The 23608-nt window shown below is 32.5% G+C and overlaps 4 protein-coding genes across 4 annotated transcripts; 1 reads left to right on the plus strand and 3 right to left on the minus strand.

Annotated features, from left to right (window-relative positions):
* Positions 1-3772: 3772 nt before the first annotated feature.
* Positions 3773-8835, plus strand: LOC102579869 (probable serine/threonine-protein kinase At5g41260). Its single transcript, XM_006350747.2, has 10 exons — positions 3773-4234; positions 4323-4546; positions 5322-5457; positions 5651-5784; positions 5886-5991; positions 6432-6517; positions 6918-7106; positions 7225-7386; positions 7940-8053; positions 8333-8835. Exons 1-10 carry the CDS (start codon positions 4150-4152, stop codon positions 8573-8575), a joined length of 1479 nt encoding a protein of 492 aa, XP_006350809.2. The 5' UTR covers positions 3773-4149; the 3' UTR covers positions 8576-8835.
* A 983-nt stretch (positions 8836-9818) lies between these two features.
* Positions 9819-13654, minus strand: LOC102580194 (uncharacterized). The gene is made up of 2 exons (XM_006350748.2): positions 12925-13654; positions 9819-10632 (listed from the first exon to the last, which is right to left on the minus strand). Exons 1-2 carry the CDS (start codon positions 13470-13472, stop codon positions 10410-10412), a joined length of 771 nt encoding a protein of 256 aa, XP_006350810.1. The 5' UTR covers positions 13473-13654; the 3' UTR covers positions 9819-10409.
* Positions 13655-14657: 1003 nt separating this feature from the next.
* LOC102580518 (uncharacterized) lies at positions 14658-18194 on the minus strand. The gene is made up of 3 exons (XM_006350749.2): positions 17739-18194; positions 17583-17625; positions 14658-15043 (listed from the first exon to the last, which is right to left on the minus strand). Exons 1-3 carry the CDS (start codon positions 18015-18017, stop codon positions 14892-14894), a joined length of 474 nt encoding a protein of 157 aa, XP_006350811.1. The 5' UTR covers positions 18018-18194; the 3' UTR covers positions 14658-14891.
* A 4036-nt stretch (positions 18195-22230) lies between these two features.
* Positions 22231-23532, minus strand: LOC102580868 (peroxidase 47). Its single transcript, XM_006350750.2, has 4 exons — positions 23302-23532; positions 23032-23220; positions 22778-22940; positions 22231-22702 (listed from the first exon to the last, which is right to left on the minus strand). Exons 1-4 carry the CDS (start codon positions 23524-23526, stop codon positions 22308-22310), a joined length of 972 nt encoding a protein of 323 aa, XP_006350812.2. The 5' UTR covers positions 23527-23532; the 3' UTR covers positions 22231-22307.
* Positions 23533-23608: the final 76 nt, after the last annotated feature.

Here is a 23608-nt window from a genome sequence, read left to right on the forward strand (position 1 = left end):
ATATCACTGCTACAATAGTCTTTGTTTTATGCAATGTATCATGTTCATATTTAAGGTATTAATACATAACTCTAATGTTGTTGAATCTTCAATTAGTATTTATCATGTTCAATATAAATGTACTTGATACATAAATTTTGTGTTATGTATCACACACACACACACAAAAAGAAGCTATTTTGGAACAATTACATGTATAGTATTTTTTTTAATTTTAAAATATAGTATTTCTCAAACAAAATAAGATACATAAATAATAATGTATCATGCAGTAATTTCTTAGGTATGATACATAAATTCGAATTTATACTAAATGTATTCGATACATGGCAATTATCAAACAGTAATGTATCGATCTCAAATCTGACATGTTATGACCAACAATTACTTATTTAATGTATCTAGTAAAAATACAACACTTATCAATTTAAATAAGATACATAAATAATAATGTATTGATAAATCTATCCATCTTGAAGACACAATTCAATAAACAATCATACAACATTATAAAACGGATGGGTAGCCAATTTCCAGTATGGAGGGAATACAGAAGGCTTTTCGTAGTGCCATGTTTCACGATCCAAATGGCAGTTTCAGTTCCATTTCTTCTGCTCTTGAAAAGGCACCCATTAGATCTTCTGCTTCTTCTGTTTCGTCGGCTGATCAATCACATCTTTTGCTTACTCGATCTTCCAAACAAGCAGTATCACTGTGAATTTGTTTGTCCAACAACTATTTATTATGCACCTTATTAAATTTTCGACAAATTTGAATCTAATTGAATGGTTCTTCAATGAACATGGAGAAAGATGAATAGGGAGAAGAAATTTGATTTTTTTTGAATTGTTGGTTCTGTTAAGATTTTTGTATGACTGATTGACAGTAAGAAGAAACGTGTAAGCGTAATTTATGGGATTTTAATTGGATTTTCTGATATCTTTTTTCCTTTTTTAGTGTAACAGCTTGATACATAATGTATCAACATTAATGTATCCGGATTGTGTAAATATTAAGGGATTATTGTAATTAGAAAAAACATAGGGTTAGAATGTAATTTACTCCTTACACTATGGGGTTTATGTAAGTTATACTTAAATTATATAGTTGTAACAAATTTTAGTTAGTCTTGTTAGTAACGATGAGCAGAAAATACAAGTAATTACATTAATTACCAAATGTATAAATATAATACATAAACATGATCCTTAACTTGACGTCAGCTGATAACTATGACCTTTAACTTTGAGTGTGCACAAGTAGGCACTTAAACTTGTATAAAATGGAACAAATAGACACATTCTTCCCTATATGGAAATTGTGTGTCCTACGTGTATTATGCCATGTAGGACACGTGGGTCTACTTGTTCAATTTTATACAAGTTTAAGTGTCTACTTGTGCACACTCAAAGTTGGAGGGCATAGTTGTCCGTTGAAACCAAGTTAAGAGTCATGTTTATGTATTTTGCATTACCAAATCAATCACAAAAGGATTTTAAAAAAAAAAAATTTACTGGATTGCTATTATTTCATCCTATCTCATTTTTCTTCTAACAAATAATTTGGACATGAACTATTAAAAATATCTAATGTATGTACATTGTATATATCTGATGTACAAAAGAGTGCATACACACTACACTATTATATATTATATATACATTAATATATAGTATATAATGTATAACCATGTATAGATAATGTATCCATGCGATTCTATTACAAAATCAAAGGTGAATTAGGACATCTTCTACGGCAAATTTTTATCTTGTTTGTCTAACTAGTGTCAATTATTATCAATCTATTTTTCAAGATAAATTTCAAATCTAGAATAATTGGTGAATGATTACGTGAAATTAATTACATTTTCTACTCTAGAATTTTTAACATTCGTTTGAAAATTAATGGTCAATAAAACACATATATGTTTGGTTCTAAAGTGATTAGGGCTTCCGCAAATTAGATGACCAATAAAATTAGGGAAAATTGTATGAAATAGCAAACTATTAATTCAAATTAAATGTTATAGCCATAGTTAATTTTATTTGTAATTCGCAGCAAACATTCCATTTTTTTTGCCATCTGATTCGGTATACAATTAGCCATTTTCGATATACAATTAGTCATTTTATACATTTTGGTATAAAATGCGTTTGTGTTTGTATAAAGCGAGAGAAAAGTGTATATATACAAATACAAATACATATATTTTCGTCATATACACTTATAATTATACAAAAAATAAGATCTTATTATACAAATTACAATGTATAAATGAATTTATACAAAACTGATTACTTTGTATAAAATTGAATGTATCTAGCGAATTATATAAATCAAAAACTCCATAACAAACATAAAATTTGCTATGAAGCGCAATTATGCAAACTATAACTATAACATACAAATATGATTTTTATGTTTGCTATATGTGAAAGTTACTCATAAAATTATACTAAAAGACACAATATTATTACATGATAGGACCAATTAGCCTACATAATTAAAAATTAATAAAAACAAAATATTAAAACTGTTGAGAGAAAAATCTTCCCATAAACAAAACTTTCTAAATTAATACATTGTGGATTCTATTGTGTTATGCTATGAGAATGCATCTTCAAACTTTTCTTCTAAGAAAAGAATAAACCAAATATAGAAGAAAACTATATTTTGCTTTCAGAAAAATTTGAAACATTTATGGTAATACTTTGATATTTTTTTAAGGAAAAAAAATAAACTTCAAATAAGGAAAGAAAATCAGGGTAAAATCCTAACAATATATTGGTCAAGTTAATAATTAATAATTGTATCCTTTTTTCCCTTTTTCTTTATATTTATTTGGCAAGTAAATCCTTGTTTGATTGTATATTAGTCAAAAATAATAATTACTTCTCTTCTATAAAAGATGAGAGACATCAGTAGTTTATAATTCACTAAATAAATTCTTCATTCAATGGAACACTTTGGTGCATTTTTTCGCTCTTCCATTTTTTTCATTGCTTGTATTTGCGGTATGTATATAACACAATTGTTATTTGCTTTTCGAATTCATGTACAATATATACTTTTCTCTCAATTAAAACAACGTTTTTTTTTTCTTTTAGGAATGTTCATAATTACTCAAGTTCTCTCAACAAATGCAGAGTTTACCGTGTGTGAGGTAGCAGTTGAGATTCCTAGTTGTAATAAACTAAAACCATTTTGTATGGATGATTGCCAGAATAAACATGGACCTTATTTCATTGATGCAGTGTGTGTTGGAGGATATAAATGTTTATGTTTCTACTCTAGTGAAACAACATGTCCCCTAAATAGTACCCTCCAAATGTATTAATTTATGCAAAAAAAAATTTGATAAAAAGAACTCATTTCTACTATTATTATACATGTATAACAAAATGTATATGTTATACATTATGCGAAATCAAATGTAGTAATTTACCATTCAAATGTAGTAAATTTTGCCCTTAGTATTCATAGAAAAAAATTACATTTACCTTTCGTTATACTTTTTCGATATATTTACTCTTGCCATCAAACTTTATGCATATATTTATTCTTAAATTGTTAAGTTATATATCATCGCTCTTATCATCCTACGTGAATCATTAATTCGTTTTTAATTTGTGCACGTTACTTTCAATTTGTTTAGTCAATGCAAATATGATTACTATGGAAAACGACCGACAACGTTAATTCTTCCGAAAGAATAGAGGATATAGAAAATATAGCTAGGGCCAAAAACGGTCTTTTTTTTTTCTTTCTTATATGTTCCTCCTCTGTCCCAAACGAAAGAAACAGAGACTACAATTTTTTCCTCTTTCCTTTGGGATCAATATTATGTAGCAGTTAAATTCTTGATCATTGCAAAATATATGACAGCAGCAAGGCAGAAATAAACCCCATAATTAACATTTTCCCTTCCTGTAGGAATTTCTGGGCTTTTCTCTAAAGGGGTTATTTTTCATTTTTGGTCATTTTGACAACAAATTTGAATATTGAAATTTGAAACTCACCATTAACAATTTGACATTTTCCCCATTGTTGCTAAGTTTAAAGGGGAGAAAAGTAGTCACCATATTTGTGACCCCTTTGTCTCTCCTTAAATAAAGGTTGTATCTTTTTTCTTTTTTTTGGTGAATTTGTATGATGGGTGGTCGTTGTTCCAATTTATGTTTCTGTTTATGGCCTTCAAATATCAAGTCTCATGCTTTATATTCCTCAGATATAGGTAAGATTTTTCGTGTTTTTTTTTTCTTCTATTATATGGGAGTTTCAAGAATCAATTTTGATGTATGTAAATGACTAATGTTGTTCAGAAAAATGGGCGGAGAATGAACAGTTGAATTTGCCAGTTTTTAAAGAATATGGTTTGGAGGAGTTGAAAGCTGCTACCTCAAATTTCTCTGCTAATAATATTGTCTCTGAACATGGAGAGAAAGCCCCCAATGTGGTGTTTAAAGGTCGACTTAATGGCAATGGCCGTTGGATAGCTATTAAGCGCTTCCAGTCGTCAGCATGGCCTGATTCTGGTCAATTTCTTGTTAGTACTCATTTCTCTTGTGTTTTGTTTCATTGAGGTTCAATTAGCATTTTTCTAAGTATTATGATTATGTCTTCAACATGCCCCTTCACGCGTGGGCGGGGTGGAGCTACAACATCAGCTATGAGTTCGGATGAACCCACTAGCTTTTGTTTAGACCTTGTATTTGTATCAGAAATCCATTTAATATGCACAAATACTTAATTGCGAACCTTGTAACTAAGACAATCTATAAGTTTGATGGCAACTTATGAGTCTTAACGTGTGAAAATATGTTTTGCTTTTTGAGTTGCTAAGAGATATGAACTCAAAACCTCTTGCCTACTCTGGTAGCATGTTGAGCTGCGTGACTAATGAAGGAGGAGATGTGACTTAGCTGATTAGAGAGTCAAACTAATTGCTGATTAATGCTAGCTAAGTAGGAGTTAGTTGTTATTACAAACTTGTAACAATTTTGATAGTTAGTTAGATAGAAGTAGTGGATTACAGCCATCAATGAGTTATAGGTAAGCTCATGTATATATGGGTGAACAGATGAGGATTCTCCATTTAATATTTTGTTCTATATTCCTTTTGTCTAATGGAAATGGGGATGATTTTCTTTTCCCAGTAATTTGTCTTTCTTGTTCTCAGTTGATGTGATTCTCTTTTTACAATAGTGACCATCTCATCTAAAAAGTTTGAAGTGTTAGAGCAATGTACTTTTAATTATATTATATTTTCGACAAACAAGAACATGTTGTGTATTTATTTCGATATTGTGTTCATTGTTAAGGATGAAGCGAAAACGGTGGGGCAGCTAAGGAGTAAGCGGTTGGCTAATTTGTTAGGGTGTTGCTGTGAAGGGGATGAGAGGCTGCTAGTTGCTGAATTTATGCATCATGAAACATTATCCAAGCATTTATTCCATTGTAAGTTTTTCTCATTTTCCTTTTTCTGGATGTTGAGATTGATAAGATAGAGAGAAAGCAATTGAATATCCTTCGTATTCATTCTCATTGTGTGGTTAATGTGCTTGAACGGCCAACTTAAGCAATCTCTCCATAAACTAGTCTTTCAATAAATTTGCCTAACTATAGTTTATGTTGGGTTCAATTGATTTAGGGGATAACCGACCATTGGAATGGTCGATGAGGTTGAGAGTTGCTTTGTATCTAACACAAGCATTAGACTATTGCAGTAGTAAAGGGCGAGAACTCTATCATGACTTAAATTCTTACAGAGTTTTGTTTGATCAAGTAAGTTTCCTTTTAATCTTTACCCTACATGTATTTGTGTTCCGATAAATGTTCAAGCGATCTGTACATCCTTGTTCTTACTACGAGTCAACACATGACAGGATTGCGAACCAAGGCTATCGTGTTTTGGCTTAATGAAGAACAGTAGGGATGGGAAGAGTTATAGTACAAACTTGGCCTTCACCCCTCCAGAATATTTAAAGACAGGTACATCAGCTGCTATCGAGTTTTTAACTATCACCTGTTAAATTCTAGGTTTGTTCGAATTCAAATTCAAAGGCAATATACAAAAATGTTTGAAAGTCATCACTAAAATTGTGGAACAACTTAAATGCTGATCATTGACAAACAGCTCACAGAATGAGGTGTTAGTAAAGAAGATTGAACTCTAATTGGTTTACCTAATATGATAGGAATCTTTCTTTTCTCTTGGTTTCTGTTTATACATATTGGTTCTTATATTTTCTTGGATTTAATATCATTGTTGTCTAATACTATAACATGAAGAAGTTTAATAGTGAAAAAGTCTGATTCTTCTAAGACTAACAAGTGACTAAACTCAACATGTGTTTATCAAAGCAATTGAAGATAATCCACTTTTTCCAATCAGTTATTTGATTCAATGTTTTATCGTATTGTAATGGCAGGTAAGGTGACCCCCGAGAGTGTGGTTTACAGTTTTGGTGCCCTGTTGCTTGATCTTCTTAGCGGAAAGCATATTCCTCCAAGCCACGTAAGTGCTGAGTTTGTTTTTAAAGCTGTTCCAGATTTTAAAAAGGAAAAAAAAAAAGGATATTGAGTTTAATTACAGCTTTCTATTCACACAAAGATATGAGAATAAACACTCAGATGTTACGGCTTGATGATCTCCCTCTTATTTTACAGTTTCTCCTCTATTTTACTTCAATTAAAGCACCTAGTTCACCTAAATGTAATAGCAGTTTCCGTGGAGTTTTCTCTGAAAGAGCTAAAAGACTCACAGAAAACATAGTTGGAAATGTCAATAGAAGAATCTTTGAACTACAAGTCTACAACATGTTTATGAATATCCCTATTTTTTCACTCATTCTCTCCATCTTAAATAGTTCCAACTGAACCATTTCTGATTCATATTCATTTGTATTCTTATGCAGGCACTTGACCTTATACGTGGAAAGAATTTTCTGATGCTTATTGACTCATGCTTGGAAGGTCACTTTTCAAATGACGATGGGACCGAGTTAGTTCAACTTGCTTCACGTTGTTTGCAGTATGAACCTCATGACAGGCCAAATGTGAAATCTCTTCTGACCTCCATAACACCTCTTCAGAAAGAAAAAGATGTAATTATTCCTTCTGTTTTAGAATTGATGCATGTTACGTCTTTCTTTGCGTTTTTGAATGAAGATAGAAGTTATTTTACTAAAATTGACATGTTATTTGACTTGATATACCTTGCAGGTTCCATCAAACGTTCTGATGAGTATTGCTCATGAAACCACCTCACCCACCCAATTATCTTTAACACCTCTTGGTGAGGCTTGTTCGACATGCGATTTAACTGCCATACATGAGATATTAGAAAAGGCTGGATACAAGGAGGACGAGGGGATCGCTAATGAGGTTAGTACGCTCAGAATCCCTGAACTATAACAGCTAAGACAGGATTTTCCCTGGTTAAACTTTTGTTCATGTTAAATTGCTGTAATGAAACTAAAATGTGCAGACCTTCGTTCTTCTTCCCGTGTAATTGCTTATTGAAAGCTCCTGTTCAGATATAATTCTTCTTAACTTCAGCATTCCATTTTTCATCTGCTTCTGGCTGATCTTTGCACTGGCAATTTCAGGATATTTTCCTTGACCCCTCTAGTAAACTTACTGCACTTCATGGCCCAAATAATAAAGAATCTACTCACTTTATAATTGATGCAACACCAATTTCACTTAGTTATTGAAGAGGTTTATCTTATGCAATGAATGGCTTCGGAATTGCGCATACAGTTTCAGTATCACTGGTTGTCAAAAGCAACATGGATGTCAATTATAGCAAAAATGTAGATATCAATTAGAATGCAATAGCAGAATTAGCAGTAAACCAGTCATGACTATTTTTGGAACAACAGCTTCCATTGGATTTTGAGGGACAAAACTTATGTGGAACCTTTTGCTTTTACAGCTTTCGTTTCAGATGTGGGCTAATCAATTACAAGAGACCCTGAATACTAGGAAATCTGGCGATTCTGCATTTCGAGATAAAGATTTTACAACTGCAATCAAATGTTACACACAGGTAAGCAATCAATTTGGAAACTGCACATGATTTTGCACCTGGTACAATTAGTTAGTATCTTTTTCATTATTAAAATAATTGCAGTAGTTCTAAGAGAAAAAAAAAATGTTTTTTCCATAATTGGAAGTGAAACAAGATTTAGTCTACCAAAAGAAATTGTACCAGACATGCTATAATGTCCTATCTCAATCCATAAAAAGCGCCATTTTGTTAGTCATGTAATCTACTAACCAACAAAAATTGAGTACCACTCAAACAGCTTGTTTGTTTGCACTGCAGTTTCTTGAGGGTGGAAATGTTAAGTCCCCAACGGTGCTTGCAAGGCGCTCCTTATGTTACCTAATGAGTAAAAAGCCACAAGAAGCTCTTGCAGACGCAATGCAAGCACAAGTACAATTTTCCAATTGGCCCACTGCTTTCTATCTTCAGGCAGCTGCACTATTCACTTTAGGAATGGACTCAGATGCCCGGGAAACTCTCAAAGATGGTTCGTCCTTGGACTTCAGAAGAATGAGACAATAAATACGTATAGGCTATCGAGTATAGTTCTACGTAAAAGGACATTGTATAGATCACCTTCCATACATGATTCACCAATATCAACTTATTGTGGCACAGAAGGTTTCTTCCTAACATCCGTTAGAGGGCAGGTGAATATTTTTTATCCTCCTCCTGCCTTCTGGGAGAACTGGTGTATCTCTCACTTTTGTAAGTTATTGTGCAAGTTCAATTGGCATTTCTGGAGATGTAGATGGGGAACTGGGACCAAATTGTTAGAAAAGTCACAAATACAAGTTTATAGTATTTATTTTCGAACCCTTTATTTTCTTTAATTGATAAACTGCAATATAGCATGAGGTGGAATTCGAAAATCAAGTACTTTTTCTTGGTTCATACTAACTTCAGTTGCAGGGGGAAGAAGGGATGTATCAAAGATTCTTGCCATGTCCTAATGCTTTTTTTTCCAGCATGTTAGAAGCACATTTCATCAGGCTGTTGGACAGTTCATATATGAAAAAAGTTCTGAAAACAACAGATTTGAGAAATTATTGAATGAAAGTTAATATATTTACCTAATAAGGATGTCTTTCAGTAACCATATAAGCTGATCAAACTAGTTTATAAGCCCGTTTTAGCTTATTGTCAATTTAGTTTCAACACTTGATACTTATGTAACAATTTAGACATCCATTGCACTCAAAAGTTAAGTTTGCAAACTCAGATTTTTAAAACTTCTAACAAATGTCACTTAGTTTAGTTGCTACAGATTTCCTTCTCTGAAACGCGTTGTAGTCTAGTTTCTATCTCTTTCTATTCATCACTTTCTATTTCCTTTATTGTTTATCATAATCTTGCAATGGATGTTATTGCTACTGTGACTCTCAACACAAGAGAATTCAATACAAGGAACATCAAATTTAGTCTATCTAGTAAGAACATATTCTTATATTCGACATGTTTATTAACAAGTATGGACTGGATTTCCACCTTCAATCTCTCAAAGAGAACAATATTCATCGTAAATAATCCACCTCAAATGAAGACAGTATGCTAGGGTTTAATTAAAACTAACAATTACCGGATTGTTGGAGTCAGAATAAGAAACAACCTCATCCAAACTCTCTGATCAGAATAAACTCTTGATGGGATGTTGGAAGGTTTCCAAATCCATGATGGCCTCCTTGTGGACGTTCAGATCTTCTTCGATGGATCTCTAAAGGATCCTTGAGCTCTTGATGGTGTTCAAAGGTTTCCAAATCCATGATAGCATATAAAGGATCAGAAGTTCAGAATATTCAAAACTTGTCTAAAATACACAATGTCATTTTACAGTCTGATCAAATATAAAACAACCCTCCTCAAATGGTTGGCAGTTTTCTGAGATGCAGAGAACTTACAAGGGGACACAGGCTAAAATTATCAGAAGCAAGGGTATTGACTGGAACACACTTAAGTAACTAAGCAACATGAAAATATTTGTACAAAAAGTGCAATAATGAAATACAACAGAATGCACTGCACCATCACCACTGCTTAATATGGATATGTCGGAGATATTAACATGGATATATGGAGGATGATTTGCTACTGGTGGAGTAGACTTCTTTCCACATGATGTTTGATGAACTAATAAGACATTGGTCGTCTTCGTCTCTTGCATTCCCAGTTACAAGTCATTTTCTCAAATAAGCATCGCAGAGGAACACTCTTGAGAAGTACATGACCTGTATCAAAATGCTATCTTGCCTTGAAAATTCCTCAGCCCAAATATACCTCTACATCATGAATTGCCCATGGTTGAGTCGTTAATGATGTCACTCAAAACAAGTCCAGCCAGGACGATCTTGAAAGAAATTCAGGGGAATATTTTGAAGTGAAAAAGCCATGAAATAACAAAGGCAAAAATCATGCATGCAAGCAGGAAATTCATGATGCGGCGTCCATGCCAGAATCTTCGGGTTTCAGAAAGGACTACAGGTGCACTTGATACTCCCACAGTGGCTATCGTAGTATTGCTGGGTTCACTTGCCTGCCCTCCAATAACATTCACCGCTACTGCACCACAGATTTCACAAATCCTGGATCATAGACATGCAAGCAAGGATAAGTGGAGTCACATACAGAGGACACCATACAGTTTGGTTTGGAATTGCAGACGGTTCCATATTGTCATGTTGGCATATAGACGATTAAGACACTGAAAACTAAGCTAAAATCTACGAAAAGAAATGACATAACAGAAAAGGTACTTAATGTGCCTTTCCTTCCCGACCAACATGCCACTTCATAACAATCAACTACAGATTTTTCTTCCTTAAGCTATATAGATGTATACCTTAGTTACACAAGACAATATCATGCTTGTTCATTAATAAACCGGGGGAAAATGTACACCATTCTAACCCCCTAATTCTTGGAAAGTTTATGTTGTCCCACCCCCTCAAAAGAAAACAAAATAACAACCTTGGCTTTACCAATGTCTTGTTGAACAATAAGCAACACATCACAGAAAAGTCATAGAAGCAATTGTCTGTTGCCATAGCAAAAGTTTAGTGTGCAACATGTAAGGCAATGAAACATGTTGATAAACAGAAGTTTTAGGTGCCATCACAGTTGAAACATTTTATGTGAAAGGAACATCCAGACGGCCTCAATGCCTCTTTAAAGATTTTCTGTATCTTTGAAGTAAATGTATGACGATTTCTTCCATGCTTCCTTACATAATTCAATAATTGCTCCTAGTAAAAACTTCTGTTCTAGTGAATATGACTCTACAAATAGCACAAGAATAAGGACAGCAAAATATATTAACAAAAGGAAAAAGAGCAGTGTGCGAACAATGTGGCTACTGATTCAAACATGATAAAAATGCATCAAATCCCTTTGATGTGGAGAGGGAAGTAATATGCGTGTTCCAATATTCTTGCATGATGCATCAGCGGAAATGACAGAACTAATAGCTCAATTCTACTTTTCTTTTGAAGACATGCTTTTTCAGCGGGATTTGACCATGAAATTGTGAGTATGTGAAAATGTAGTTTTTGTATCCAAATTGAAAAATGATATTTGAAAATTGGTAAACTAAACCAGGCCATTTAGTGGAGAACAATACTTTTCAAGGTCACATATACCTTATATCCAGTTTTTCATGTCATTTATCAACCACGGCAAAAAGAACAGGATCTAGATTTAGATGTGCTGGTAGTGCAAAGATACTAAATTAGAAGCAGTGACGTAGTAGATAACACCAATACCAATGAATATTTAGTGTTCTGAAGAACCAAAACGTTTAGTACACAGTATCCAAGGAGAAGAAGAATTTCAGCCTGCTAGAAGGCCATAAACAATGTTTCTTGGAGGCAAAATTAATTAAGTTGGAAACTTGAGTACATCTATCAGTTAAGTACCTCAAAAAATTAAAGCAAAGATGGAATCTTGGTTGTACCAATGAAATGATAGGAGACAACAACCAAACCACTATACCACTGTACTTCTAAACTTAATAAAGTTGGAAACTTGAGTCCATCTATCAGTTAAGTACCTCAAAAAACTCAAACAAAGATGGAATCTTGGTTGTACCAATGAAATGATGGGAGTTAACCACTTAACAACCAAACCACTTCACTTCTAAACTTAATAAAGTTGGAAACTTGAGTACATCTATCAGTTAAGTACCTCAAAAAACTCAAACAAAGATGGAATCTTGGTTGTACCAATGAAATGATGGGAGTTAACCACTTAACAACCAAACCACTTCACTTCTAAACTTAATAAAGTTGGAAACTTGAGTACATCTATCAGTTAAGTACCTCAAAAAACTCAAACAAAGATGGAATCTTGGTTGTACCAATGAAATGATGGGAGTTAACCACTTAACAACCAAACCACTTCACTTCTAAACTTAATAAAGTTGGAAACTTGAGTACATCTATCAGTTAAGTACCTCAAAAAACTCAAACAATGATGGAATCTTGGTTGTACCAATGAAATGATAGGAGTTAACCACATAAAACCGAACCACTATACCACTTTACTTCTAAACTTAACCTTAAACAAACCTCAGAAGATACTAAAATGTCATATTTCATGTACAATGAACCCATAGAAATTCTGTTTAAACACCCTGAACGAAAGAACAAACTGGGGAAAGAGCTCTAAATCGGAAGAGAGGATTATCTGCAGTATTGCTAGTAGTTAATCTACTATAGAAATCATTTCACATTTCCAGCAACACTAAAGTAGACATAATTTCTCATCTTCACAAACACATTAAGAATTATACTTCATACCATCAAGTTCTATTTGACAAATAGATTCAAAGAATCATGAAAATTGGAGCTACAACAAGGGGTAGAGAGTCATAGTCTTACGTGTTTCCCTTGATTTTGAACCAAGTTTCAGCACAATGTTTATGAGCAGCTGCCAAATCACCTTTGCAAGAACAGCCCAATTCAATGGCCATTCCACCAGAGGCCTCTAGGAGTTGGTCATCATCACCAATGCCACCACATTTCAGCAAACTCAAATGACAAATCCTACAAGTTTTCTCATCTTTATGCACTTTCAACTCCAATTCACCACTCTCCAAATCAATCTCTTCATCCGGCAACGGACAAGACCCTCTTTTGTTGTGCTCACGATGGACCAAATTGCCCTCAGACCTCATGGAAAACCCACATTCTTCGTAACGGTAAGACCCACCTGCTACAGAGCCTAAAGGAGAGTGCCAAGACTGGTCTGAGTCGGAATCGGAGAACCGAAAGCTCCCATCAGTAGTGGTCTCGCTGCTCCCTGCCATGGATGGCATCCGTCGCCGTCGCCTCCGGCGTCGTTGACGGCGGCGCTGACGGGCAAGATTAGCATTGTCGCCACTGCCATTTGCCTCTATGTCAGTGTTTACAGTGTCAAAAGTTGACATTTTTGCAGAAACCAGTAGCCAAAAAACAGTATTTGAGCTCACAGATTGAAGAAAAGACGAAAATACTTAAAGGGGTTCATGAAAATTTCATGATTTGAAGCGTGAGAGAAATGGGGTCACAAAGAAAAGGACTTTTTTTGACTAATGTTGGGAGTTGGTGCTCTTTCATTTCTTTCTTTTTATCTTCTTTCTTTCTTTCTCAAATTCAATTGTTATTTTTATTTTATTTGTAGAAGTTTCAGTTCGAAGCACAGTGAAAAATTTTATCTGTAGAAGTTTCAGTTCGAAGCGGAGTGAAAAATAGAAGAAACCGGTAAGGCGGAACCGTAAGTATTCCTTCCTTCTTAATTAGAGAGATTTTGGGTATAGCCAGATTTGAGGTTTTGGATTGAGTCGGATTTAATCGGGCTTCAATGTCAAGTACCAAACACCGGATGAAAAAGAAAAACACTAGATGGAAAAAAATTTAGAAGGTGACACAAACGGGGAAGACCTACCAGCAACACGTATCAAGTAATTGTCCACCAAAGCTCGGACAGATTGACACCTAGTATTTTTTGTCCCCATAGAACATTAAACCTAGGACCTTATGATATTTTGAACTAAACCATCTTCCCTTCTATATTAAAAAAAAAAGGGAAAAAGGACAAACATACCCCCAAACTATCGTAAATGGTATGCAGATATCCTCCGTCATATTTTTGGGACATTGGTGCCCTGTCGTTCAAAAACTAGAGCATATATGTCCTTTACTCTAATGGAAGACTAAATAGGGACACGTGGCGCAATCTTATTCATCAATCCGATATTTAATAAATGTCAGGTCTATGAATAAGATTATGGCACGTGTATGTCCATTAGTATAAATGGTATATATGTTCTAGGCTTTAGACGACAAGGACACCAATGTCCCAAAAATATGATGGAGAATATATGCATACCATTTAGATAGTTCAGGTAAAAAAGACTGCTATTTTATGGGACAAACACTATTGTTGCGTTTTGCGTTTGGAGTTGGGGATGTTAAGTTAAAATTGCTTATTGAATTATAAGAAAGAACAATATGATTGTGAAAGTGAGAAGACTTGTCACGATATATTATGCATAGTACAAAAAATAGAGTTGGATATTAAAAATTTAAAAGGAATCATCAAAATGACTTGGTGACCTAGAGCAATCTCTCTTCTAATTTAAAAAAAAATGTCTATCATTAAAAACTTTAAAATATCTGAAAATGTGTCCACAGATTTCCATCAGTTCTTTCTTAAGGCACCAGTTGCTATAACTTCATGGTAAAAGACAACAGCCTGAAGCTTTCATTGAATGCTACTTCATTGGCATTATGGCACCACAAGCAAAACAAAACAAATTTGTAATGAGATTGAAGATTCCAATGCTAAAACAGTTGAGGAAACAGCTTCAAGCAGCTTGAACATCTGGATTAGGGGTACTTTCTTCGGTTTTCTTTATTTGATCAAGACTTCCCTCTGGTTTCTTCAAATTTGCAATGTACTTCCAGCACCTCTTATGTACGCCACTTATTTTCTTGGGAGCGTCAGCAATTGGTAAACCTGAACACAGAGACTGGTTTAGTTACTTGCAGAAGACAAACATTGAAAATGGTAAGTAAAGAGGAATGGTTTTTCAAGTTCATACAAAGATATGAAAACACTTGACGTGATAGTAAAACAACCTAAAGAAAAATGGTCACTAGGAAGTGCCGTTGTTGGATAAAATACTAGTCGGTCACAGAGTGGAATTTAAATAACCTTCCTTAGGACTAATATCCTCTTAATCCTTTGTTCCATTTTTTACTGCAACAGATGGATGCAAATGCACCATTGTGAAGGAAATCTTGCAGATGTCAATACATGTAAAAATGATGCCTGTACTCCTTTTACTAGAATACAGTAAAAAATGATTCCTCATCCACTTCCAAAAAGCTCTTCAATATTTATGTATTTATTTTTTAATGAACCCGCATCAAATTCAAAAATCATGATAAAAATGATTCCTGTACTCCTTTTACTAGTTGGAATCGAGTAGATTATTTGTTAAATATAGGTAAAGCATCATCCTATCAAGACAAAAGGCTAATACAAAAACTGTTGTGCGTCATATAAGCTGAATGTCCACTCACTCTTTAAAATCACTAGTTAGCAATCCAATAGAACACCACTAACTACTAGATTGGAAGATAAAGGAAAAAGAATAAACAAATCCAGTTCTGGGATATAAAAGGCTTAAAAGTGATGACTACTATGATGCTACAACTTATCCATGCACAACAAGAAAGAATTTCAAGTGTGCTGATAAACAGCAGTAGCAATTTCCAATCACATAGCAAAAAATATAACCAGCCAAGATGATCCTTTGAGAGAGACAATTATTGGCAGAAGCATTTTCAAACAGAAACATACTAACATATACAGTAAACTTATCTAACTTATGTATGCTTATTACCAGCTTACACAAACAGAGAGAAATGTGGTAACTAAACCCAGAGAAAAAATATGGATGTTTGTGTTGAAGTTTGCAGATCATCATAAAAAAATACACCTCAAATCCCATATCTGTTGGGGTCGGCTATATTAGTCATCTATATCCATTCTACTCAACTTCACTCAATTTCATTTAAATACAAAATAATTTGTCTTTTTCAAGGCAAATAAATCTCCGACTTACCCCTACATTGAAAAGTTGTGTAATCCCAATTAGTTGGTATATATGTAGTTTGCAAAGTTTTATATTGGTTTACAAAGTGGTGTTCAGACAAGCTTGTGCACCTCAACTATTCCACTAGGTAACTGTCACTTCCCCAGGCATAGGCACCAGAAAGTTTGCCTAGTATATTTTGTCTCTGCGTGGATTTGACCCTAGTCTCCCATGTTTTTCACTCACTTCATTGACCTCTAGGAAACACCCAAGAGTATAGTCCAAAAGGCATCAATTTTTTACATAAACTTGATCCAAGTTATTAAAATTTGGCAGGAAACTTGAATGAAAGCCCAATTTTCACGAGTATGAGCTACAAACTTTGTTACTTGCACCACATAGCATTAGAACCAATCTGGACTGAAGTTCAGAGCGCAAAAATCTAACCTACAATGCACAGTAAGTTAAGAACAAGTTTCAGTTTTGGTAACATCACATCCAATTGAGGTAAAGCACCTTGTTCTATTTATCTGGTTAAGGCTCAGCTACAAATCTTGATAATTATACATGGTTGGCAAATTCATCAGTTCTAATCATCAAAGAACAATAAATAAAAAAATCACCATTTTATGAAGAGAGATGGAAATTCATGGAATATTCTTCTAGGAGGCATTGCCGTGATTAGAACTTGCTGGAGTTATTGATCAAACTCCAGAAAGTAACAATTCATATGCAAGAGAAATAAATTGTGCTGGGGAGAACATGAAAAGGGGAAGTTCACAATAAAAGAATGCTATGAAAGACAAATCAAGAGCAACAGAATAATTATGACAGGCCACGGGAATTCATATGGAAGACTAAGATCCCTGTAAAGCTTGCTTAGTTTAGCTGGTTAGAACTCCAGCGAGCATGTCCAGCATAAGATAATCTCAGAACAAGAGGAGATTGTTTTTGCATACTACTTTTAATTATGCAGGAATCAGGCCGAAGTTGAAAATCGCGTTCTCATGTTTGAGACAAAAAATGTATGGAAAAAGTTCCTGTCTCTTTTTGGAGTGTACTAGGTGATGCCTAATCCCTATAGTCCTGAATACGCTTATGCTAATTTGGAACACCAGAGAGTTGAGAAATCGATCAGAAAGATGTATCATATGGTCTCTTCATGCATTATTTGGATCATTTAAAGAGAGTGGAACCGAATGTTTTAATGGGATTCCAACACCCCTTCACAAACTTTGGAATCTAGGAGTTTGATGAACCTTACTTATCCGACATAAGCTGTCTAATGTAAATAATCTAGACCAATTTAGGATTCTCTCAGCTCCTTGAATTTTATTTGGAAATAAAGCCAATGTAGAGTAGCTAACTCCTATTTTCTAACCTTTACTGCATTCATCAAATGCTCAAAAAATAGAATCATTTACACTAGAAAAGGAAAAAGAAAGAAACACTCACCATCTCTATAAGCAAGTCCCCAAGCCTTACCGTGTCTACCATCCTGCAAAAACAAAACGATCCGCAAAATGAAAAAATCTGTATATACACATAAACCCTAGAAAATGAACGCCAATGCATACTCTACCTATTACATCCCCAGAAAAAGAGAAATACCTTATAAAGATTGATTTTTGTGATTTCATAGGAGACATTGGCCCAATGAGTCTTGGCCATGTGATAACCGAGACCCCAATTGGGTAGAAACTGAGCCACCTCAAAAAGATTCTTCTTCTTCTTCCTTTTGGGCTTCTTAGGTCCATCAGCAGACGATTCGGTAGAAGGATCCTTAGTTGGTGTTGCAGTGCTCAGATTTCTGAGGAAACTGAAAGATGCCCTGAAGAAATTCGTGGACTGATTCACTGTAGCTGCTCTGTTTACGAGAGCATTAGCCATTTTTTCAGGTAAATTTTTCCGAAACTATATTACTTTCTCTCTTGTTCAAATGGGTTTTTATGCTCAGCCGAAGGAGGAAGGTGAAACTGCAATTTCTTTGTTCACCCTTGCGGCGGAGCTCTTCGAAGCCTCGCTTTTACTTTTTGTTTTTTCTTTTCTTTATTTCTTTAGGTGGTAAAAATGACAGGGGAAAGGCAAGAAAATGAGAAATTTTTTTTTTTGTAAACTTTGAGTTAATTTCTCACACAATCTTTTAAATAATTACTATAATACATTTTATTTATAATATAGGAATATTTTCTCTTTCTAACAATAGTTGTCAGACTTGATAGTTGGTACACTCCTTAAAATATATTCTCTATCTCACTAATTATTTTTCCATTTTTTTTAGTTGTCTTTAATTATTTATCCATTTTAACAAATAAAAAAAGGACAAAATATTTTTACTTATTATGCCCTCAATTAATTATTTTGAGAAAGGTAGAACTTCTTAAAAATCTTAAGTTTTTAATTCATCAACTTCATAATTAATAGGGGTAAAATAGTCAACTCGTTATGTCAATTATTGTTTTCTTAATTGGTATGTCAATTCAAAAGTAGACAAGTAATAAGGGACATAGAAAATAATAAATAATAAGGGTAATATTACTATATTATTATTTGACTTTATTAAATTTAATGTTTTAAAAATGTGTTAGATGATAAATACTAATACTTAATAGCAAGGGCAAAATAAAAAAATAAATTATCTCTTGCTTTTCTAAATTAGACAATTTCTGTTAGATAATTATTTTTTATATAGTTGACAACTGTTATTGAACGAAGGGAATATTAATTTTCTCACAATTCAGACACTAGGTAGAAGCATAAACTGAAACATTTTAAGGCTACAAAAATAGTTATTAAATCGTTAGCATCGCATAAAAGTCACTCAACCTCGACTAGATGATTTTAGACATAAGCATCTAAGCACACTGATGTAAGACACGTGTAGCTCTTTGAATAAGACACACCGTCACGTCACAGCTCCTTCTTTACTTTTAATGTTAGTGTTAACTTAATTATTACTATGTCAATTAAACACGTGGCCCTGCTCGTATGTCACTTGGATTACTATTATTATGCAATTTGATTAAATTTAAAATTTTTATTAGTGTCACATAATTGAAATAGATGGAGTAACATATCTTTTTTAAAAATAACGTACAAATATTATAAATCATACTTATGTACTAAAAATATATAAAAGACATCAAAATTTGATAACTCTCGAAATTCTATCGATGCCATATAAATTGAGATAGAAGAAGTAACATATATTATTTAAAAATAATATTAAAAGTACTATGAATTATAATAATTAATAACTTAAAATATTTATAAATCATAAAAAAAATTGATTGACTTTCGAAATTTTATTTATATCACATAAATTGAGACAATATAAATACTCTCTATGTCCAACAATAGTTGTCCACGATTGACTTGACACACTCCTTAAGAAACAATAAATAATAAGGGTAATATTATTATACTATCCTTTGACTTTATTAAATTTAATACTTTGAGAAATGTGTTAGATGATAAATTGTATTAAATGGTAATGGTAAAATAGACACAAAAGGTAAATTATCTCTTAATTTTCTAAATTAAACAAGAATTATTGGACAATTATTTTTAATATAGTAGACAACTATTATTAGACGGAGGAAGTAACATATATTGGGCACAGACTCCATTATCTAGTATACTTAGGGGTCGTTTAGTGTGATGGATAAAGGGAGTTAATCCCGGGATAAATTTTGAGCACCCTTTAATCCTTTGTTTGGTTGCACATCATGGGATAACTTATCCCAGGATTAATAATTAGTCCTGAGATAAGTTATCCCTATCTTTGGGTGGAATAGTAATATCGGGATAACTTATCCCAGTATAAGATAGATAAAATGACAAAAGTGTCCCTTTAAACTCTTTTTATATCCATGTAAAATCATATATTATTTTAAATATCATGTATAATAATAGTTATGACCTTCACTACTCCTTATTTTTATTATAATAATTCTTCATATTTTTTAAAAAAAATACACTACTTAAATATAATTTTATTTATGAATTTATTTCACTAATTCTTGTGTTTATTTATATTTTAATTTAATTTCCTTACTATCGAATTACATATTTTTAATTGTATATTCTTTTAGCCACTTGAAAATTTATATTTTATATATCAATTAAAATGAGAGATAAAACGAAATGCTATGGTACTGAATATAAGCTTCCCGTGCAATTTTCTATTAAATTAGTTTATATTGGTATTCTTTTTAGCTAGATCTTTTGTATTTGTTTTTTTTTATTCTTCTTTTTCATCTCATGTACGCTAATTTCAGGAGAATTCTATTGTTAGTTCACATAAATTTTGAAGGAAATAGTAACATGTAAGATGATTTAAAAATGAAGATAACTTTAGTATTTTACAATTTAAGAATGATACGTGTTTAAATGAAGTAACATAAATAATAAATTTGTACTTTTAAACGAATTTAGATGAAAATTTTATTCTTAAATACATTTGGTACAATTACCTCACTTTTAGTTCATAATTTAATTATTATTTATTAACTATTGTCATTTCCCAATATATTTTTTAAAATATTTATTTTTATCTAGATATATCACTTTTAGTTCATAATTTAATTATTATTTATTAACTATTGTCATTTCCCAATATATTTTTTAAAATATTTAATTTATTAAGTAAAATTGTAATTCTATTTATTTATTTTTTAAGAATTAAGAAGTCTGACAAATCAATACTAAATAAGTAAAAATAAACCAAAGGAGCACTATCATTAGTACTAGAAGAGTGAGTAAAGATTTGGATATCAACATGTGTGCTTAGTGTAATTATCTAATTTTTTTATGAAGTTTGTCTTTTCATTAAGTGCTGCTTTAGGTCCTTAATCCTTTCATATTTTTACAAATAATCTCCCTTTAGTTCTAATTTCTGTGGCACCTCTTGAATTTGGAGAGTTAATTTTAAATAAATTTTGACATAAAATTTGTAATAACAATAATAGTAAAATTTACGTATATGAAAATTACGCAAAAAAAATATTACAAGTCATAATAATAAACCATTCTAAAATATTTAAAATGCATTTTGACTAACCGTTTAGAGTGTATTTTTTCATTTAAATAGTGCTTTTTATATATGTTTTGAATATCTATGTTTTAAATTTAAATATTAATTTATTTTAATCTGATTTTATTTCAAAAATTTATGACAAATATTTGAAATGAAGGGAGTAGTGAATTACCTCCTTATTTAAACTACATGACTATTTTTCGAAAACCATGTACATTAATTTATAAAAAGTCTATTGGACTTAATCATATTAATTTATAGTTAACCTGCTACCTTTATATTGTGATATACATACTCCAATCATATATAAAAAATATTATTAGTATAAGAGGCAATTACAAATAATTCAGGGCATCAAATTATGATAATAAGTTCATTTTTTAAAAAAATAAATTAATTAAATGTGGATAGAGATGGGGAATAAAAGAAACCTCTATTAGTGGAAGCAAATTGAACCCTTCATTTCAATTATAAAAGATAGTGATCAATCCGTTAACTTATACTCATCTATGCTATTAAATTAACATATAATACATTTTTTTTATGTAGGACCCGTTCTTGCACGGGTTTACCGTCGTCTAGTATAAAGAATAACTCAGTCAAATAGCTTTAGTGATTAATTTTGGTAAGTAACTTTTTTATAAGTGTGTAGCATTACACTAGATAGTAGATATTATAAGAATAATTAAATTGTCAACCACTACAAGAAATTTTCCTCCAAATTTTCATTTATAAGTGTGTAGCATTACACTAGATAGTAGATATTATAAGAATAATTAAATTATCTACTATAAGAATAATTAAATTTAAATGTGTAGGAAACTTATTTTCATACTAATCCTCAGAAAAATCCCATGTAATTCACACTTTTCTTATAGTAACACATATAAGTTTAAAAGAAATTTTTTAACTCATTTAAATTAGCGTGACTTAAGAAAAAGGTTAACTTTCTTTTGAACTTAACTTCTAGATAATAATTTTGACCAACAAAATTATGCTTTTTTTAATATTTAACGTAATATTATTGGGCCCATGCACAGACAAATCATATAATTACTTTGGCTATATTTTATTTTATATTATATATAAAAGCTGGTTGGAACACACTTTACATGCATATATAGGAATAGTAATAGGAATAATCAATTGATGATACGACAGTTGGCCCGCACTTCCCCCTTGGAGCCTTCTTTGACATCAAGTAAGCCCATTTTACGCATGGCTTGTTGGAAATCAAGGAAGAACATAGCTTGATTAAAGGCATAAGCATTGACAATGCCTCTAGTTCTAGGGTTGTTGTAAAGTGTTTGATCAGAGAAGAGGACACCAGTTTTCCTTTGTAAAGCATTATAGTAGTCATTGTCAAAAGTATCTTTTGTGGTGTCAAAGGCCTGCTCAGACTTGTCACTAGTGCATCTTTTTGATAGAGTTTTGGCGAATTGGGCATCCAAAGTTGGATCCACATCATGTGTTGAGTCAAAGTTACTCAATCTATGCTTGAATGATGAGCATCTTGCCACTCCTAGTGTATGTGCACCTATATATATTCATGACATAAATTAATAATCCTAATTGATATATTTTTGACAAATATATATATATATATATTTACCAGATAGAGCCACCATCTCTTGAGCAGTGAAGCCACGTTGGCCAAACAATCTGATAAGCTCTGAACTATTAAGTGTTGGGGGAGGTAGATTGATTGTGTCTTCTATTCTTGATCTTGTTCCATCCTTTCTTCCTTTTGGTATGTCATACACTGGACCTCCAGCCTATCATATGTATAACAAATTAGTTTAAGAGATTATTCATATATATATATATATATATATAGAGAGAGAGAGAGATGAATATATATCTTACAAAGAAGACAGCATCCCTTGCAGCCATGGCAAGAATATCAGCACAAGAGACGACTCCAGGGCATTGGATTTCGAGTTGTTCTTTGACTTCATCAATGATTTCATAGCCTCTCAAGCTTAAATTTGCTGGAGAATCCTTTTCTGCTGTGTTATCCTTTGTTGAATCAATCAACACCGATGCATCACATCCCTTTTCAAGACGAACAAAAATTTCATGTTTCAACTCTCATGCATGCTACTAAAGTAATACTAATTTATAAAATAAAGTTACCTCAACAAAGCAATCGTGGAAGTGCATCCTGATAAGGGCAGCAGCAAGAGTAGGATCAGCTTGCAAATGCCTATTCACAATGTTCTTCACTATTCCCTCTGCAAATGGGCAATTCATCATGAAATAATAATCCATTCTCAAACCATCAACAAAACCATATCCACTCACTATTAATATCACCATAAACAACTCATACTTTCCCATTTCCATCTCCAAGTGATTCATACACCATTTTGGAGCCCTATTTATACTACTACCAATACATTAATAATTTATATTGGATTAAAGGAAAAGTTGGAAATAGTGG

Source organism: Solanum tuberosum, unplaced genomic scaffold (genome assembly GCF_000226075.1).
Source record: "Solanum tuberosum cultivar DM 1-3 516 R44 unplaced genomic scaffold, SolTub_3.0 scf00128, whole genome shotgun sequence".
NCBI classification, from domain to species: Eukaryota; Viridiplantae; Streptophyta; class Magnoliopsida; order Solanales; family Solanaceae; genus Solanum; species Solanum tuberosum.